At 43.7% G+C, this 18,192-nt stretch overlaps 1 protein-coding gene across 1 annotated transcript in view; it reads right to left on the reverse strand.

Moving 5' to 3' along the window:
• ZNF281 (zinc finger protein 281) overlaps positions 1–18,192 on the reverse strand; it is a 31,788-nt gene that overhangs the window by 5,036 nt on the left and 8,560 nt on the right. Inside the window, exon 4 of the mRNA XM_004699786.3 lies at positions 95–285. Within this exon, the coding sequence (XP_004699843.2) occupies positions 95–285 (191 nt within the window). The remainder of the gene's footprint in view (positions 1–94; positions 286–18,192) is intronic.

Genomic DNA, 18,192 nt, shown 5'->3' on the forward strand with positions numbered 1-18,192 from the left:
CCCAGCCCCGCCGCCTCCGGCACCGACACGCAGCGCTCGGAGCCTCCCCCGCGGGGCTCGCCCTCCCGCCCCCGGGACCCCCGGCCACACTTACGGGTCCCGCTGCCGCCGCAGCCGCCGTCGCCTCCAGTTAATAAAAATAACGCCGTCCTCTCCACAATGGAATTAAAAGCCTCCCCGGTACTGCGCAGCCGCGGCGCGGTGCCTGCTGGGAACGCCTCGACCCGGCCAGAGGGAAGCGCCGCGGAGCCAGCGCGCCTGCGCCGCAGCTTCCGCCCGGCCTGCCTGTCAATCACTGGGGCGGTTGGGCGGAGGGGCGGCCCGGGCTAGGCGGGGCGGGGACTTGGAGCCCCGCTCGAGAGGGGGCTTCTGTGGAGGTTAGTCGTGGTTGGTGGGCTGTGTTGAAGGAGATGAAAATGATTGGGGGGAGGGGGGGGCTCTGGGTTGGGGTCCGCTCAGGAGGTGGAATCCAAGGGGCGGGAAGTTAACGGGGGACGGTTCTGCAGCGTGGCGTGGGAGCTGGAGAGGAGGAGGTTGGAGGAGATGGGGGTAAACTGAGGCTGAAGGCTGGGGCTTTCGGTGAAGTTTGCAATCCAAGCATTGCATCCAAATCCAAACCCATGCAATGGATCACTTAACTCGCTTTGATTCTAAGCTCTACCTAAAAGCATTAAACGCTAAATATTTAACATTTGTTAAAAAAAAACAAAAAACTGCTTGCCTGGGTATCCCGCTTAATTTTGGTAACACTTTGTTAATGAGCGCGTCTCCTCCCTGCCCCCCCGCATTTAGAGGAGGAGCCCTTTGTGAAACTGCAATTGAGGTACCAATGCAGACCAAAAAAGAAAGGTCATACTGCCAACTTACCTGAAGGCTACTGGAAAAGGAAACGGCGTGTGATCCAGGTGCAGCAGCCCTGTAAAACACACCCACACACATACTTCATCACCATCAGATGTCATTTAAATGCCCTCATACCTCCGCAGTCTGGGCTAATGAGTGTGTTTGCCACGTTGTACTACTGCCCATTATATCTGAAGGACTGGCTACCAGGCCTGCCACTCCCTTCCCCCCTATAGAACACTGGAAAATGCATGAGAAATGACTAATTCTATCTCTTAAAGAGAAATTACCAAGTAAAATCTTGAAAGCAAAATCAGATCAACAAAAAGGAAACCTAAGTATTCATGCCTGAGGCGTCGAGGTGCTAACCGCAGAGTTGGCAGTTCAGATCCACCAGCTGCTCAGATGCGGGAAAAAGATTAGGTTGTCTGGTTCCATAAAGATTTAGTATCAGAAACCCTCCCCCTCTGCCCCCCCCCAAAAAAAAAACCTACTTAGGCTCAATATGTGAGTCAGAATGGACTGCTGGCAGTGGGTTTTGTACATTGAAGTAGGTGCTCACCCAAATCCAGTGGATTTCTTGGCTGCTAGCCGCAAGGTCAGCAGTTCAGCTGTGCCAGTCAATCACAGCCAAAAAGCTTTGTGGTCCTTAAACGTTTAAAGCTTAGAAACCCATAGGGGAAGCTTTGTTTTGTCCCTTAGGCCACCCTCATTATCTCACTCACGGTCATCATTGATGCTGACTCAAAGCGACCCACACTGAGACCTGCGTATTAAGTATGCAAAAAATTGGAACCAACAAGCTTCCTAGTGAAGCACATTTATAAATCAGATTTTTATTTTTATTCATCATTTGATTGGGGGGCTCTTACAAATCTTATAAAACTCCATCAGGTAATTGTGTTATGCATACTTGTACATAGGCTGCCATCAACGTTACCAAAACAGTTCAGATTTTTAATAAGAACTGGAAGATGATTGCTTCTTTATGTCGTATATGAATGAAATGGCAGGTCCGTTTTCTCACAATGTCTCTAGCTAAGTAACTTAGAAATGTCACAACTGAAATCCTAGTGAGCATAATGGACACCTCAAGACTTCTCTGGGGGGAAAACCCCACAAAAATAAAAACAAGACATCTCTGAGTCGATACCTCAAAAGCTTGAAAGACTAATGAGCAGTTGGAGGTGCCCCAAATGGTACTTTTCAAACTTCCTGCTACTATATATGAACACTCTTTCGCTGCGAAGCCTTAATGCTCTCAAGTCCAGCTAAAGTGTTAACCCAGAGACTGAAATTCAAAAACTTAAGGCAGTGGTAAAATATTAGTCAATGCCTATGAGAAATGAGGCTGTCCCTTTGTTCAGGGTGGTGGTGTTTAAGAGTAAGCTGGGATGCATATAAGCCAGCCCAAGCGTGAAGGGCAGTAGGACACTCATATGAAAAGCCAACTCTGTTCCTCAGTTATCAAGATAAGAAACCTGTCATTTCTCTCATTCACTCTGTCAGCCTTGAGATACTCCTGGCCGACTTACCTCTGGGTTGTACACCTCATATATCAGGAAGATGAAGAGACCCTGTAAAATAAAATGGAGGGAAAAAGCTGTTAACGCTAATCATTTCAGCAGTAGAAATACCTGAAATAAACTTTCCGGGGAACAGACAAAAGAAGACACACTTCATCAAGGTCAATTTATTTTTCTATTTTTCAACATTAGAAGCTGTACTTTGAACATTTATACGGCAACACACCAGCACCTCAGCTAGAGTGGTGGCGCTATCGAATACTTTAGCAGCTGAAATAAAAATGCCATTTCAAATATATAGAATATCAATTAAAAAATCAAAATACCAGGCCCTGAAAGATAGCTAGGTAATGAAAAAGAGTCAAACTCAGAAATAGTATCAAACTAATCATAGAAATAGCAGTAAGCATCAGTATTTCTAAGCCCTGATGAAAATGATAGTCACAAGAATACACTTGATATAGTCTTAAATGTTGCAAAATCTATTATATACATGTGGATTATAGAAATATAAGACCAATAAAGGAATGAGCTTAAGGGAATAATTTAAATCTGAATAATTTGAAAAATAGTATTTAAAATGCCAGTTAAGATGCATTTCACATTCTCAGTGGCGTATGAAACTGCATATATTTGTATTATAGATGTAAGTTCAGAAGATCTACATATTCATATTTTCACTTTAGAAAATGCTTAGTTATGAAATATAAATGAATCTTAACACTCAATAATTATAAAATATAAGTGAATCCTAACCCTTAAATCTAAACATAAACCAATTTTGAAAGTAAGTGAAATTGATATGCTTTAAACTTACTAGAGATAATAGGTGCAAGAAATTTTTCCTGTGCTTTTTGCCTTGAAATAAAAATCTATACTGTACTATTCTTGTTAGGTACGAAGATACCCAAAATTAAATAGGGGTTTGGAAATAGTTCAGTAATGTGCTATTTCCAAAGGGAAAATATTGCCAGAGTATTTGTTTTAACTCTTTTTAAAAAAAACATTTTATTGGGGGCTCATACAACTCTTATCCATCTCATACAATCCATCCATCCATCCATTGTGTCAAGCACACCTGTACATTTGTTGCCGTCATAATTCTCAAAACATTTGCTTTCCACTTGAGCCCCTGATATCAACTCCTCACTTTCCCCCCCCACTCCCCACTCCCCCCTCACTCATGAACCCTTGATAATTTATAAATTATTACTTAGTTATATCCTACACTGTCCGACGTCTCCCTTCACCCACTTTTCTGTTGTCCATCCCCCAGGGAGGAGGTTATATATAGATCCTTGTAATCGGTTCCCCCTTTCTACCTCTCCTTCCCTCCACCCTCCCGGTATCGCCACTCACACCACTAGTCCTGAAGGGATCATCCGTCCTGGATTCCCTGTGTGTCCACTTCCTATCTGTACCAGTGTACATCCTCTGGTCTAGCCAGATTTGTAAGGTAGAACAGGGATCACAATAGTGGTGGGGAGGAAGCATTTAAGAACTAGAGGAAAGTTGTATGTATCATTGTTGCCACCCTGCACCCTAACTGGCTCCTGTGATTCTTCCATGTGGGCTTTGTTGTTTTAACTCTTAATGCTAAACATTTTACAGATAATGGAAACACTCTAGAATCAGGAGATTGTATGAAGCAGAAATTAGTTTTGCGCTTGTTGGTTTGTTTTTTAATCACAAAAGAAAACAAACCCATTATCAATAAGTCAATTCTGACTCATAGTGGCCATATGGGGGTAGAGTGTATCCCAGAGGGTTTTCAAGGCTGTAAATCTTTAGAGAAACAGACCAACTGGCTGGTGGGCTTGAACTGCCTACCTTCTGTTTACAGCTCAATGCTTTACTTTCTGTACCAAGAGGAAGCTCCCCCCTCCTGCTTTTTTAAAGACCAGATTTTTTTTAAAGAACAAATTATAGTTACAGAAAATTTTAGAAGACAGTATTGTTGTTTGATGTTCTGCAGAGTTGAGTTAGTTCCAAGCCTATATATAACACAAGGAAACACTACCAGGTCTTGTGCTATTCTCACAAGTGGTTGCTTTTGAGTTTATTGTTGCATCCACCCACTGTGTCAAACCAGCGACTGGAAGGTCTGTCTCTTTTTCACCGACCCTCAACTTTTCCCAGCGTGATGTCCTTCTCCAGGGTCTGGTCCCTCCTCCTCCATGTGTCCAGTGTCACCGTTAGTTCTCTAGGAGCTTTCTGGCTGTGCTTCTTTCCAGACAGATTTGTCTGTTCTTCTGGCAGTCCAGTGTACTTGGAATAATCCCCCCCAACACCATCCTTCAAACGCACCAAGTCTTCCTCTTTCACTGTCAAGTTCCATATGTACGCGAGGCGATTGATGGCAGTACACTAGTTTGCATAGAGCCCTCACCCAGTTTTCCCTGTTTATAGCATCCTACATTGCTATGGCATAATCCTTACAATTAATCTTACTTTCAGTATTACTACCCATATAATTTCAGAAACGAGAACACTTGAAAGATGTGGGTTTGCATGGACAAGAAAGATTCATGATGGGTTGTAAAAAAATCACAATTTCCATTTGGTTATAAACTTAAAAAACCCAAATGTTGTCAGAGCTTCTCCACTGTGTATACACGATGCCCTTACGGTCAAAATCAGTACTCAATTTAATCTTTCAAGTTGGTGTCCTCAAGAGCTACATAACCCGAAACAAACTGCCATCGAGTCCATTCTGAGTCCTCGCTCTCCACGACAGGGTTTCTGAGACAGAATCTTTAAAGAGCAGACAGCCTCGTCTTTCTCTCATGAAGTAGCTCCTGACTTTGAGCCTCCAACCCTGTGGTCCTCAGCCCAACACCCAACCCACAGTGTTCCCAGGGCTTCTTCAAGATCTGCGTAACCCAGGATGAATGCAAGTTACTCTGGTGGGAGAGATTTTACAGGTTACTTGTTTGTCTGCATTCTAGATAATTCTGGAAATTTTTAAAACTCTGATTTATGTAAAAACTATAGAATAACTAAGGTTTCTCCCTAGTAGTTACTAATTCTCTGTTTCATTTTGTACTATATAGATACAAAATTAAATCACAAGTTTTAATTCTATGAGATAGCAGTATTTTGCTTCATGCGATAAGATTTCCTGTACATTGAACTATATGCACTCTGCTACAGGAGAAGAAGGCCGGGTGTTTATAAGAGAGCTATATGACGCTTGGAAAATCAAGAGCTCTTCCATGATGTATGTAATCGCTCCAGCAATTTACCAATTTCAAGTCTGGGTTTCTCTTAAAGGAAAGAAGGAAGATTTTTTTAAAAATCACATTTCCTCCCAGGTTTTGGTAAACTGAGGAGAATATGTCCCTTTATATTTATTTACTGCATTTCCATGTGACTTGTTACATTTCAAATTTTAATAGAGTTTTAACTCTCTGAATAAGTAAAATGATCAGCAAAACAAGCCTCTCGTTAGAAGGACTTAAACTGAAAACTTTTTTCAAGGATTTCAGATAAAGTAGTTTCAGTCACCAAAGTTTGTTCTTATCATTCTTTTTCTCTGACAAATGCACACTTATGATAAATGAAGTCAGGCTCCCAAAGGATGGCTTCTGAAGACTCAAGAAATCTGAAGCTTGAAATTGCTCCAAGAGCTCGCTGCCTCTCTTTGGGGTACCCTTGTGGAGCGGTAAAATACAACATGCTGCTATTAATCAATTTATTTTATTTCATGGGCCCCCACAAAGGATAATACTCCCCCACACACACACCCTCACTGAATCTACCAGTGACCGCCAACAGTTGTGATAACTTAGCTACAAGGTCTCCATAACTTCCCGAATCCTTTTAACTACTGGAAAAACACCCCGTTTCTTCTAGTTTCCAAAGGGAAGACGCAGAGGAGAAACAGCTAAGCAGACAAATCGGGAGCCCTGACTGTGACCAACTTTGAAATTCCTGCAAAGAGAATACCTTTCAGAACAGCTGGAAGGAGCCAACTGCCAGTCTTCAACTGGCATTGAGTTTTCTGGAATATCGTAAGCCAACATTCTGTGCTGTGGAAGAGTGAAGATGGAAAGGTGCCATTTATTTCTGAGATGAAGGATCTTTCATGTCTGCTACATGGTTCTTGCTACTCCGTCCACAGGCATCGCCATCCATAACATCTTTGGACTATTTATCCAGAGAGGTCCCAAGTTCTCACTGTCCAGTCACAGTAAACATAGCAGGAGATGGGCAGGAACCATCCCAACCATAGGTGGATGCCTGTAGCCTGTGTGTACTCAATGGGCGGGAGCCAGGGCTAGGGAAAGCACACCAGGATATTGCATCTGATACTGTACAGGAGTTAAAAATAGAAACTAAGGGAAAGAGGGAAGAAACGTTAAAACAAAACAGCTCAGATTCTCTTATTTCATCCCCATTTATCTTTGAAGCATTCAAAACCGAGGCAGCTTTGTAAATATTTTCACTGTCACGGAAGCCCAGCGAGCAATATCTGCAGACAGACTCAATACCTGACAAGAAGTCGGTTATTTTTGCAGGAATCAGTACTTTTAGAGTGCATTCCATGATGGCTAAACCTTCTTTTAAAGGACGATGTGTTCTTTCCTGCCGATGTCAAAAAAGAAAGAGGAAAGGTACCTCCACAGACAGTACAAGAGTCTGAATATTAACATCACTCATGTATGTATAGCTCTTGCAAATCACTGCATTTACATAATTCCATTTGTCCCTCCCTGTAAAGTGGAAGCATGAGTATTATTAGCTTTGCTTTGAATATGGAGGTTTTGAAGCTTGCTCTGAGTGGCACAATGCTGACAAGTTGGCAGAGCCAAACATTAGGACCGACTCCTAATGTAATATTCTTTCACACCCACTGTCTTATTGACACCTTCGTAATTCTTCAGTTACCAGTCTCAAAGTAATGCCATTGTTGAGATCTCCCGCAGCTCAGGTGTGTTGAAAGCACATTGCCATTTACTTAGCTCAAAGGAGCAGGGGCCCACTCTGGATCCCGTACATAATAAGGTTTCAAATAACGCAGTCCTCTACCATGGTCAAGAGGGCTAGTGTATTAGTCTGGGTACTTTGGAGAAACAAATCCACAGCAACTCATGTATAAGAGAGTTTTATGTAAAGAAAGTGTGCATCACGAAAACATCCCAACCCAATGCTACCCAAGCCCACAAGTCCAACATTAACCCAACACCAGTCCACAAAGTCCTCCACCTCACAAAACAGAGGCAATGATGCCGACTGCCAGAGGCAAGCTGAGTCAGCAAACGTATAAGCATCTCAACACTAGCAGGGGTCTCCACACGGCTGCTCCAGCACCCAGGGCTGCATCGGGATAGGTCCATGTGGCTTCTCTTTGGGGATGTCTTGTAGGAAGTCAATCTTGCAAGCTGAAGCAGGGAACTGCTAAGGCAGCTGCACCCTGGTGCGATCATCACAAAGCAAGAGACCCAAGAACTAGAAAGGTGAGGCTCACCACCCATTTATCCCTCCACCTTTCAATTAGCCCCACATGTGATTATCGGCCAGGCTGGCACAATTACTCAGCTAGTAAACACAATTGGAAGCAGGCTCCGCATTGGTGCATCTCAGCTGCTGTATGCCAGGTTCTGTCTTGTACACATGCTCATCCCGTGATGCACACTGTGAGTCGTTGGGAAACAGCTGTTCCCATCCAAAGGCTGATAGGGAATGACATGAGCCAACATCCAGATCATTGTCATCAGTGACTGAACTCGGAATGCATGGCGTTACAGTGCATTTTCATTGATTTACTTTTGACAAATCATGCTTGAATCTATTTTCCAAGAACAACTCCTATTTTCAGGACCATCTACCATAGCAACATAAGCATCAGTATACAAAACCCAACTCCAAACCAAATTTGTTGTCCTGAACTGGATTCCAACTCATGGTGTCCCCATGGATTACAGAACAGAACCGAATGCTGGCTGTAATCCTTGTGGAGGCAGTTTGCCTGATCGCCCTTTCTTGTGAGCACCCCTGGGTGCGTTCCACTGCCCCCTGTAGGTTAGTTTTTGTCAGTTGCCATTGCGTTGATTCCAACTTATGACAACCGCATGTGTGCACAGTAGAGCTGCTTCCTGAGGTTTTTAAGGCGGTGTGACTGTTCAGAACAGATTGAAGTCTTGTCTTCAAAGGCACCTCTGGATGGGTTTGAACCACCAGACTTTTGATTAGTAGGCTGGTGCTTTAACATGTGTGCCACCCAGAGAGCCAGTAGGCAAGGATACGTATATTCAAATTGCTTGCTGCAGCACTTGATGTAGTAGCAAAGAAGTGGAAGCAACAAGAATGTCCTTCAGTATAGGAATGGCTGAGTGAAATGTCACATGATTATGCCCATACCAGAGGATCCTAGATACCAAAAAGAGTGTGTTAGATTTTTAATTACTATCCTGGAGAGATTTTCATGCATGATTAAATGAAGGGGGGTGGAGAAGTGTTATTGTGGTAAAGTAAAATTGCTTGGTGCAGCTTCCAAGACTATGAGACAGAGCAGTGGGCTTTCTAGCCCAGGAACAAGGGAAGGAAGGAACCTGGCTTGCAGCGCAGGATGCCTTTGGGCATGGGAACAGGTCAGAGGCAAAGGGACCCCCGTGGCTGAAAGGCTGCAGACCAGAGAAACATGCCTACCAGGATGGTTGAGAAGAGGCACTGCCATGGATAAAAGAAGTCTATTAATGCTTTCTGATCCTGACTTGTGGTAACCTATTCACTTCCCTAAAAAAAGCTCTAACTGAATGTTGTCTGTGAGTTCCATGTGGCCATTGCAATGGACTATCCAATCCAGCAGAGCAGTAGAATGCTGTGGGAAGAACAGTTGATGTCAGAATAGGATAAAGACAGATGGAGGGCAGAGGCATGTCTGACTTCTGCCTGGTGGCAGTCGGCCTCGGACTGGTATGGAATTGGATTCTCCTTCTCCCTGCTGGAGCCAGAGGAGTCAGAAGGGGACCCCATGACATTTTCTCAGCTAGATAGTCTCATTTTTGCAAAGCATACAACAAAACTCTTCCTTCTCCCTCTGCAGACATAACAGATCAATTCAGAGAAAGGGGTGGAAGAAGGATGCACACCTAGCTGTTGCCACTGGTTTCTCAATGGAAAGGCTGAGGGTGAGGAAGGAAGACAGAAGCAAATTGGGAAGTCGTGCCTGATGTTTCAACTGAAGAGGTGGAACAAACATGCCATCATATAATACGGATAGAAAACAATCTGCACATACATGAACAAGGATCTAAATATTCTTGACAAATGAAATAATCTATGTGATTGGGTATAAGTTACAGTAATGTTTTTCTCAATCTCTATTATTTTACTATAGGGACTTCAGTAAATTTGTGCCATAAAGGTTAGGTGGGCTTATTTTTAAAGATGCATTTATTAATACGAACATAAGAAGACAAATATACACTTGCATATTTAACGTCCACATATACAGCAGCCCACACGTTGCTGATGAGTCTTTTTGACACACGGGGACCTGCGTGAGTCAGGGTAGAACCATGCTCCAGGGGATTTTTTTGGAAGTAGATTGTTAGGCCTCTCCCTAAGGCACCTCTGTGTAGACTCGAAACTCCAACCTTTCCAACCTTTTGCTTAACAGTCAAGCACATTAACTCTTGACATTAGCCAAGGAGCCTTATATGTGTGCGCACATGTGTGTATATATGTGTAGAACGTATTTACAGGGTATGCATGTGCCAGGCTAGTTAGAAATAAAATCTGAAAATAAATTAGAAGTTCAAATGAAGAAAAATAATTCTTCCACAGATCTACCATTTTATTGTGCTTTTGCTGGCCAAGGTCATCCAAGTGACAGGTTGCTGGGGAATCTGTTCCGAAAGGCCCCCCTCACTAGGTATCAGCTGCTGTGGGAAGATCACAAAGAGGGCTCCTACCTACGTCTTGCCCTCAAGAAGCCTAGCACAGGAGGTGTATTTAAAAAGAAGAAGAAGAAAGTATTGATTCTTTGAGATGAGTAAACCAGAAGACATTTTACAGCAGTCTGTCAGAGTAAGATCTGTTGTGTTTACCTCTTTTGTACTGGTGTATTTGATTTGATACCTTTCTGACTAATTGTTGGAGAAGCAGAAAGTGATCCGGGAGACAAGTGGGCGCAGACTTTCAGAGAGATGATCTGTAAAATCCCAGCATTATAAGAACACAAAGTTCTCCAGTCTGGGACCTCAAGGAGGTCAGAATGGCTAAGGCAAGTGGCGTTCAAGCGAAGGAGGGGAAAGAGATGGAACGGGAGAGAGAGGATGGCTCAGCCATGGAGAGGCCTTGTGTGCTGTGCCAAGGAGTCCAGCTATTCTCCTTTAGGGAAAGGAAGTCATTCAAGTCTTCATCAGGAATGATGCCACAGTTTTAGCATTTTCTTCAGAGTGACTGATGGTGATGAGGGAGCTGAAAGTGGTGCAGATTAGAGCTAGGGCAATGAGTTAGGAAGCCATCATCAGGGTATGACAGCCAGAATGAAGGAAATAGTTGTGAGAAAGAAAGTAAAATTGTCGATATGAATGTTGACTGGGTGTGGAGGGAAAGGGATAGGGCTGAATTTTGGATGACTCAGATATTGACATCAGTGATAGGAAAAGTGGTGGTAACATTTTCTAGACAATTGACTTGGGGGAGAGGGAAATGCACATGTCTCAGGGAGAATAATAAGTTTAGTTTGCATATTTTGAGTGTGATTATGGCCCACTGAGGAATTGGTCACGGAAGCTTGAAGCTTAGGAAGGACATTTGGGATGGAGATCAGGCTTTAGGCACCGTAAGAGTACAGAGTACACAGATATCAACTGGCGAGAATGTCAAGGGGAAAGGGACTGTGACCTTAGGCAGAGTGCTGGGAAATGCCAACCCTTCTGAAAGGAGCGGGTGAAACAAGCATTGGAGCAGTGAGAAGAGGCTGATTACCCAGAAACCAGCAGAGGAGAATTTCAAGGAGGAAGAAATTATCAACAATAAAATCAGAGGTTAAGGTAATAGCCAGATTTCTTGAGTTCCAATCCCGGTTCTGCTGGCTGTGTAAGTTTAAACAAACGACTAAATTGCCCCATGCTTCAGTTTCACCATCTATAAAAGATACATACTAATTACATGCATTTCATAAGATTGCGTGTAGTGCTGAAGACGGGACCTGGCATAAGATAAGTGCTATTTGAGCCATGGTCTCACAAAGGCCAAAAAGGAAAGAACCTAAAAATGCCATTGCCTTGGCACTGAAATCATCATTCAATTTATATTTGAGTACCTACTATATGATGGACAATGGGGGCATTGTTCGCAGACACTGTGGAAAACACAATGTCCTTGTCCTAATGAGTATCCCTTCTGGTGAATGGCGCCGGTTTGGAGTTCTGGCAGCACACTGGTTAAGCTGCTAACCTAAGGCCAGTGGTTCAAACTCCACAGCGGCTCCATAGGAGAAAGAGGAGACAGTGTGCTTCCACAAAGATTGACAGCCCTGGAAACCGCATGGGGCAGTCCTGCTGTGTCTTACAGGCATGCTCTGAGTCAGAACGCACTTGGTAGCAAGGGACTTGGATTTCAGTTCTGTTGCTGCTGCTTGGGATTGAATATGGACCATGTGACAGACTGTTCTATCGCCTGACAAGCATAGTGTCACTCCTCAAATACCTTAGGATAAGAAGAATGAAGCACACGGAAAACCCGCTACCATGGAGTTCTTCTGACTCCTAGCCACCGACCGCATAGGACAGAGTTGAACTGCTCCCTAGGGTTTTGGGGATCATACATCTTTATGGGAAAGGCTGCATCTGGAGCATGGCAGGTGGGGTTTAAACCAGCAACCCTGTGGTTAGCAGCCCGACGCTTAGCCCACCACACTAACCAGGGCTTCTAAGGAGGCCCTCACGCACTGCCATCCATCAGTTCTGACTCAGAGTGACCCTGTAGGACAGAGTAGAACTGCTCCTGTGAGTTTCTTAGACTGTGAATCTTTACAGGAGTAGAAAGCCTCATCTTTCTCCCTCAGAAGGAGGCTGTTAGTTTCAAATGACTGACCTTTGGTTTGGACAAAGAGCTCAACTCATATATAACCCGCCATTACCACCAGAGACCCTCCTAATGAGCCACCGAGAGTGTTCAATAAGTCAGGAGGTGGCCAAAGCAGGATTTGAGCAAGCTAAACCCTTCCTTCACCTCTGAACTGCAGAGTCTCCCAGTCTACGCTGCTGACCTCACAAGCCGCGGTTTGGGCAGCATGATGGGGACCGTATCCAGATTGCAGTGAGCACTGACTGGGAGCCAGGTTAGCCTAGATAGAGACGGACAGCATTTCCACAGGGAAGCAAAGTCCAAGCCTGGGATTTGCGGTGACCTCATTTTGTTTGAGGGATACCGAGTTAGCGCTGGCGGTCGATTAAATGGTAAGCACGTTCTTTGGTCAGGTCGTTCTCAAACATCCATTGTTTCCGCTGCTCTCCAATGAGCGAGGTGGCAGACATTCAAGATTAAGCTCTCTGGTGATGTCTGAAGGGTGCTTGTTTGCTATTATTTGTTGAAGTCAGGTCAGTATCATTTCAATGTGACGGCCATGGGGCAGAATCTCATTCTCTTAGAAAAGTAAAGAGAACGGTAATCCAACCTAAGCCCCCTAAAGGCTGCAGAGGAGCCACCCGTGTATCTGCGGCATGCCTTTTCTTGGCCTGGCTCCGAGTTAGGAGGTCCCAGAAATCTGCATTTTAAATCAGTACCTTGGTTTGTTCTGATGCCTGCTAAAGTGTAAGACTGCCTTCCTCATCCAATGGGATGCCAAGGAGACCTGCTGGTACAATGCTGAGCCCTCGCCTGCGTAAAGAAAGGTCTGGGGTTCAAACCCACCAGCCTGGAGAACAGAGCCGGCAAGCAATCTGCTCCCTTAAAGATGAATATATTCTTGGCAAGCCCGATGAGGCAGGTCGCGATGTGTTGGAATCGACTTGGCAGCAAACAGTCACAGGAATTCCAGCTCCACCAGGCACATAATTCTGTGACCTTGGGCAAATGACTTAATCTCTCTGTGCGTTCAGTTTCCTCATTGTAAGCCAAAGTAACAATAGTACCTACCTCGGAGGCTTGGGAGGATCAAATGAGCTAATTAAAGCAAAATGCTTAGAGCAGTTCCTGGCTCAAAATAGACAGGGTGTATGTATTTATGCACAATCACTGTTTTAAGGAATAATTAGCCAACAAGTGGGTCTGTCAACTTAAGGAGCTTGGAGTTTGCCTTCTTCCAAGTGAAATCCATTTCATCTTAAATGAATTCTCAGATAGTGTGATGGACAGGCTGCAGAGAGAGACATTAGAACAGTTGCAGGACAGATTTTAAATCGCTGCAATAACAAAGTTCCTTAAGTTAAGGAGAAGGATCAGATACAATTCAGGGTGGACTAGATAGAAATTCCAAACCAAACAGGGGTCTTTGAGTTAATTCTGACTCTTGGCGTCTCCATGTGTGTTGGGGCAGAACGGTTCTGTAGGGTTTTAAGGACTGTGATTTCCAGCCCTTTCTTCTGAGGTGCCCCTGAGTGAGTTTTCATGGCCAATCTTTCCTAACCACCAACTTTCCAGTTAGTAACCAAGCACTTAATTATTTATGCCATCTGGGAACTATTTGAGCAGATGCAGAGGATAACATCTTACAGATCTATGCTATAAGGTGGAATGGTGGGTTACGCATTGAGCTGCTAACCACAAAGTCAGAGGTTCAAATCCACCAGCTTCTCCATGGGGGAAAGATGACTCTATCTAGCCCTGTCAATATTTAGTCTTGGAAACCCAAAGGGGTAACTCTGGTCCCGCAAGGTTACTAAGAACTGGACTAAACGACAGTAAGAATTTTGGGGATGCTATAAGGATTTCATAATCTATTAAATGAATTGGCACACACTAGGTTTCAAATGACCAAAATGTAATCCCGAGTAGATGAAACAAACAGGTAAACAAAACATGAGGAAGGGGATTTGTTGAAAGTATACTAGGACGGTGATCAGAGTTGAATGACTCCTTCACCAGCTGAGTCTCAGAGCCGGCCAGGAGAGGAGTGAACATGAGTGTCTCCCTCAGAGCAGCTTCTCCAGGGGACCGCTGGCCCAAGCGGCAACTCCACAGAGGAGAAAAGGCTCCTGGTGCCATGTCGGGCCACAGGTCGGTCCTCGAACCAGCCACTGGAGTTAGCTCAGACTGTGGGCAGCATATTAGTTAGGAAAAGCAAGGCCATAAAAGAAAATGATCACTCTTTCCTTCTTGATCCGCTTACACTGGAAGCCTACTCAAGCTGATCCTATTAAAACATTCAACATTTCTTATTTTAGGATAGTGATTTTAGCAAACATAATGGAATTTTACAGACAGGTATTTGGTGTCTGGACTAACGTAAAAGCCAGCAGGAGTTAGATGGGACAGTCCCTTGCTCATTCTAACTCTTCTGTGGTGTATTCAAATGAGCAGCTCCGCGCTGATTGCTTTACCAGAATCTGTGCTTTGCGATACTAGTGCTTGGCATGCTAGGTGCCCTAGAGTCAACTATGACTCATAGTGACCTCCTGTGGTACAGAGTAGAACTGCCCGACTGCGTTTTCGTGGCTATCGTCTTTACTGGGGAAAAAAAATCTCCTGGTCTTTTTCCTGTGGAGGGCTTCGGTGAGGTACACCTTAGTCCTCAAAGGGACATCTTTGTTTTTTAACACTATTATTATTATTATAACATTTTATTGTGCTTTGGGTGAAGGTTTACAGAGTACATTAATTTTTCAATCAGCAGTGCATTTATTCTTTTTTTGCTTTGTGACATTAGTTGCAATCCCTCGGTGTAATAGGAGTCTTCCCCCTTCCTCCCTGGGCTCGCTAGTTCCCTAGCTCCTTCTTCCCCACCCCTTCCTGCCTTCTGGACGTTGGTGGGTCTCCGAGGTTTGATGGTTCAGAGAAGTCCGGTCCTCTTGGGTCCTGCAGACCGTGCTATTGGTCTGTCTGTTGTTGAGCTAAATGCTAGTCCCAAGGGTGGCTTCCATGAGAGGTTTTGGAGAATATCTACAAGCCACAATCTCAGGGGTGCCGCCAGTTCCTATCGGACCACTAAGTCTGGTCTTGTTTGTAATTGTGAAATCTGTCCTGCATTTTTCTCCTCGTCTGCCCAGGGCCTCCTATGGTGATCCTGATCAGAGAGGTCAATTGTGGTAGCCTGGCACGATCTGGTTCTTCTAGTGAAGGTTTGAGTGGTCTGTGGGTTCTGTAGACTAATGGAATCTTCCTTTCCTTCATGCCTTTCCCTCTGGTTTTGCAAAGACCAAGAGGTGCATCTTAGATGGCTGTTTAAAAACTTTGAAGCCCCCAGCTGATAGCCATCGAATGTAGAAGATCCTCTGTTCCAACTAGTCACACCAATAGGCTTCCGGTGGGTACTTAAACAGGACCGGTAAATGAAGGAAACAAATGCCTTAGCACTGGTCAGGGGCTTACCCAGTTTGCACTGTTACAGCAGATGGAAAACTAGAACCCAGATCTCTGGCGTCATAGGCTCAAGTGTGATCCACAATATCATATGCTCATCTTGTGCCTCCTGATGAAGATTTCTCCCAGGCCTGCTTATGAGCTGCACTTGGTTTCCCAAGGGAACCGTGAACTATGTAATAAATTTGCTGTGACCGCTGGATGCTCACAATCAAATTTGTGGCCCATTATAAATACCTGTTTCCTTTGTCCTCAGTCCTGGGCATGTCTATAAACCAGCACAAATCCTCTTTGGGGAAAGTGAGGAAATGCACACACAGCCTATCATATTTAAAGCCTAGCACAGTACCTGTGCACAGTAGGCATTTAATAAATATTTCATGAATGGCTATATCTTGCCTTCCTATTTGTAACGACTCATTTTTCTTTCATAGCTTATTAGTGCATCTCTTAAACTATCATTATTTAGCAGAAATTAATATGAATATTAAGGCACCTGGGTCATTCGATGAAAGTTACACTATTAGGAAAGATTTGCCTGAAGAGAGGAATTGTTAAACAAATCATATATTCATATGATACTATGCAGACATTAAAAACAAGTTTAACGGAAGTTTTTCTCATCATATGGGAAATTACGAAAATACACAGCAGGACAAACCCGTGACATGAAGAAGTGTTACTTAGCCGTGTTAAGTGAGACATAGAGCAAAGGCTTAAGCATTTGGTTGCTGACGAATGTTGGTGGTCCCAACCTGCCCAGTGGTGCCGAAGGAGCGGGGCTGACACACTGCGTCCCTGGATGTCAGGGCGCTTCAAAGAGCTCATAGGAAAAGCACAGTGGAAAGACACTGGTATTTCCCATGGCATTCCTGAAGGCCCCTCCAATTACCACCTCGGAAATCCTATGGGGCAATCCTACTCTGCCCTATAGGGGCACAATGAGTAGAATCAACTTGTTGGCACCCAAGGTCACTTTGAATTGTTGCGTTATGGACAATTAAATTTTTTCCCCTCTACTACTAACCCATCTTTAAACTTTTTATTTCTTTTATTACCAGAAAATATTTTATAAAAATTGATTTAGAAATAGCTCAAATAACATAAATGATTCATTTTCCAGCTGATAAATGTCAAAAAGCAACACATACTTTTATCATCATATAATCACAACTATATAAGATTACATGGGGGGAAAATTGACCAAAATTTACCACAATAGTTAGATTTTGTTATGGGGTGGTAAAATATAAGAACATTCCTTTGGGGGCACTTTTATTCTTCTTTCCCTTTTTAGTCTCCACAGTGTGTATCTTGCTTGGATAATAAGAACTGCCCCTCCCAAGTCAAAAAAAAGTATCTTGCTTCGAAAATAAAAACTGCCGCATACACATCAAAACCTTAAAAATCTGAAACCTCCACAGTGGCTGCTGTGCTAATTACTCCTGCATTGTGTCAGTTGCAAATCTAGACTTCCATTTTCACTTACAGAAATGTCACTACACATTTCCAGGAGAGACTTTTGAAAATGTATCTGAAATATTTTTAGAAGAAATGTACAACCTGTTGAGTTTCCTAGAACTTCCCAGAAGATCAGAGATATCGAGAAACAACAACTTTCATGTTTCCTGTTGTCGCTAGAAGATAATGACATAGAATCGGCTGTCTCAGGAAACATAGACACGCTCTGCTACCTTTTCATCTGGTGACGGAACATACAGGAGACGAGTTGCTGCTTCTAACCAAGAAGAGACCGTGGCAGCCTCAAACCACCATGTAGTTGGGTAAATTTTCTAGGCAAACAAATTCACTCATTTCCACCATCTGTTGGAAAATTCTAAAAAACAAAGGGACTGTAAAAATCTAGGTGTGTTGAACCAAGTTTTTCTTTTTGCCAAACCAAGCTATGATTCTTGGAAGAGATATCATTTGGACTTCCGAGTGTGGTTGGAGCTCGTGATAAGGTGCTGAGACGGCCAGACGTCCCCTGGGGTTGAACTTCAGCTGAGTTGATCGTCATCTGTACAAATTGTTGTGCCTCGACACTGAACATATAAACTGAGGGCTTAAATTGCCTGGATGGTCAGCTTTCAGAATTCTAGTCTCCAGCTCTGGTTCCATCAAATCCAGGATCTCTTCAATGAGGGGGCTGTAAAAAGTTCGTGGAAAATGGAATAAAAATATAATGGAATTTTCCCACAAACTCTCCAAAGCCCCCTCAAGTGTACATACAATAATTAAAATTTCCCAAACGATCTCTTTGAAAGGAGGATATTATATTATGGATACAATCTTAAAAATCAACAAGATGGCATAAGGCTGACACGGTTGGCGCTGTCATCATCAG

The sequence above is a fragment of the Echinops telfairi genome, unplaced genomic scaffold, assembly GCF_000313985.2.
Source record: "Echinops telfairi isolate 266 unplaced genomic scaffold, ASM31398v2 ScPeMD7_7424;HRSCAF=8462, whole genome shotgun sequence".
NCBI lineage: Eukaryota > Metazoa > Chordata > Mammalia > Afrosoricida > Tenrecidae > Echinops > Echinops telfairi.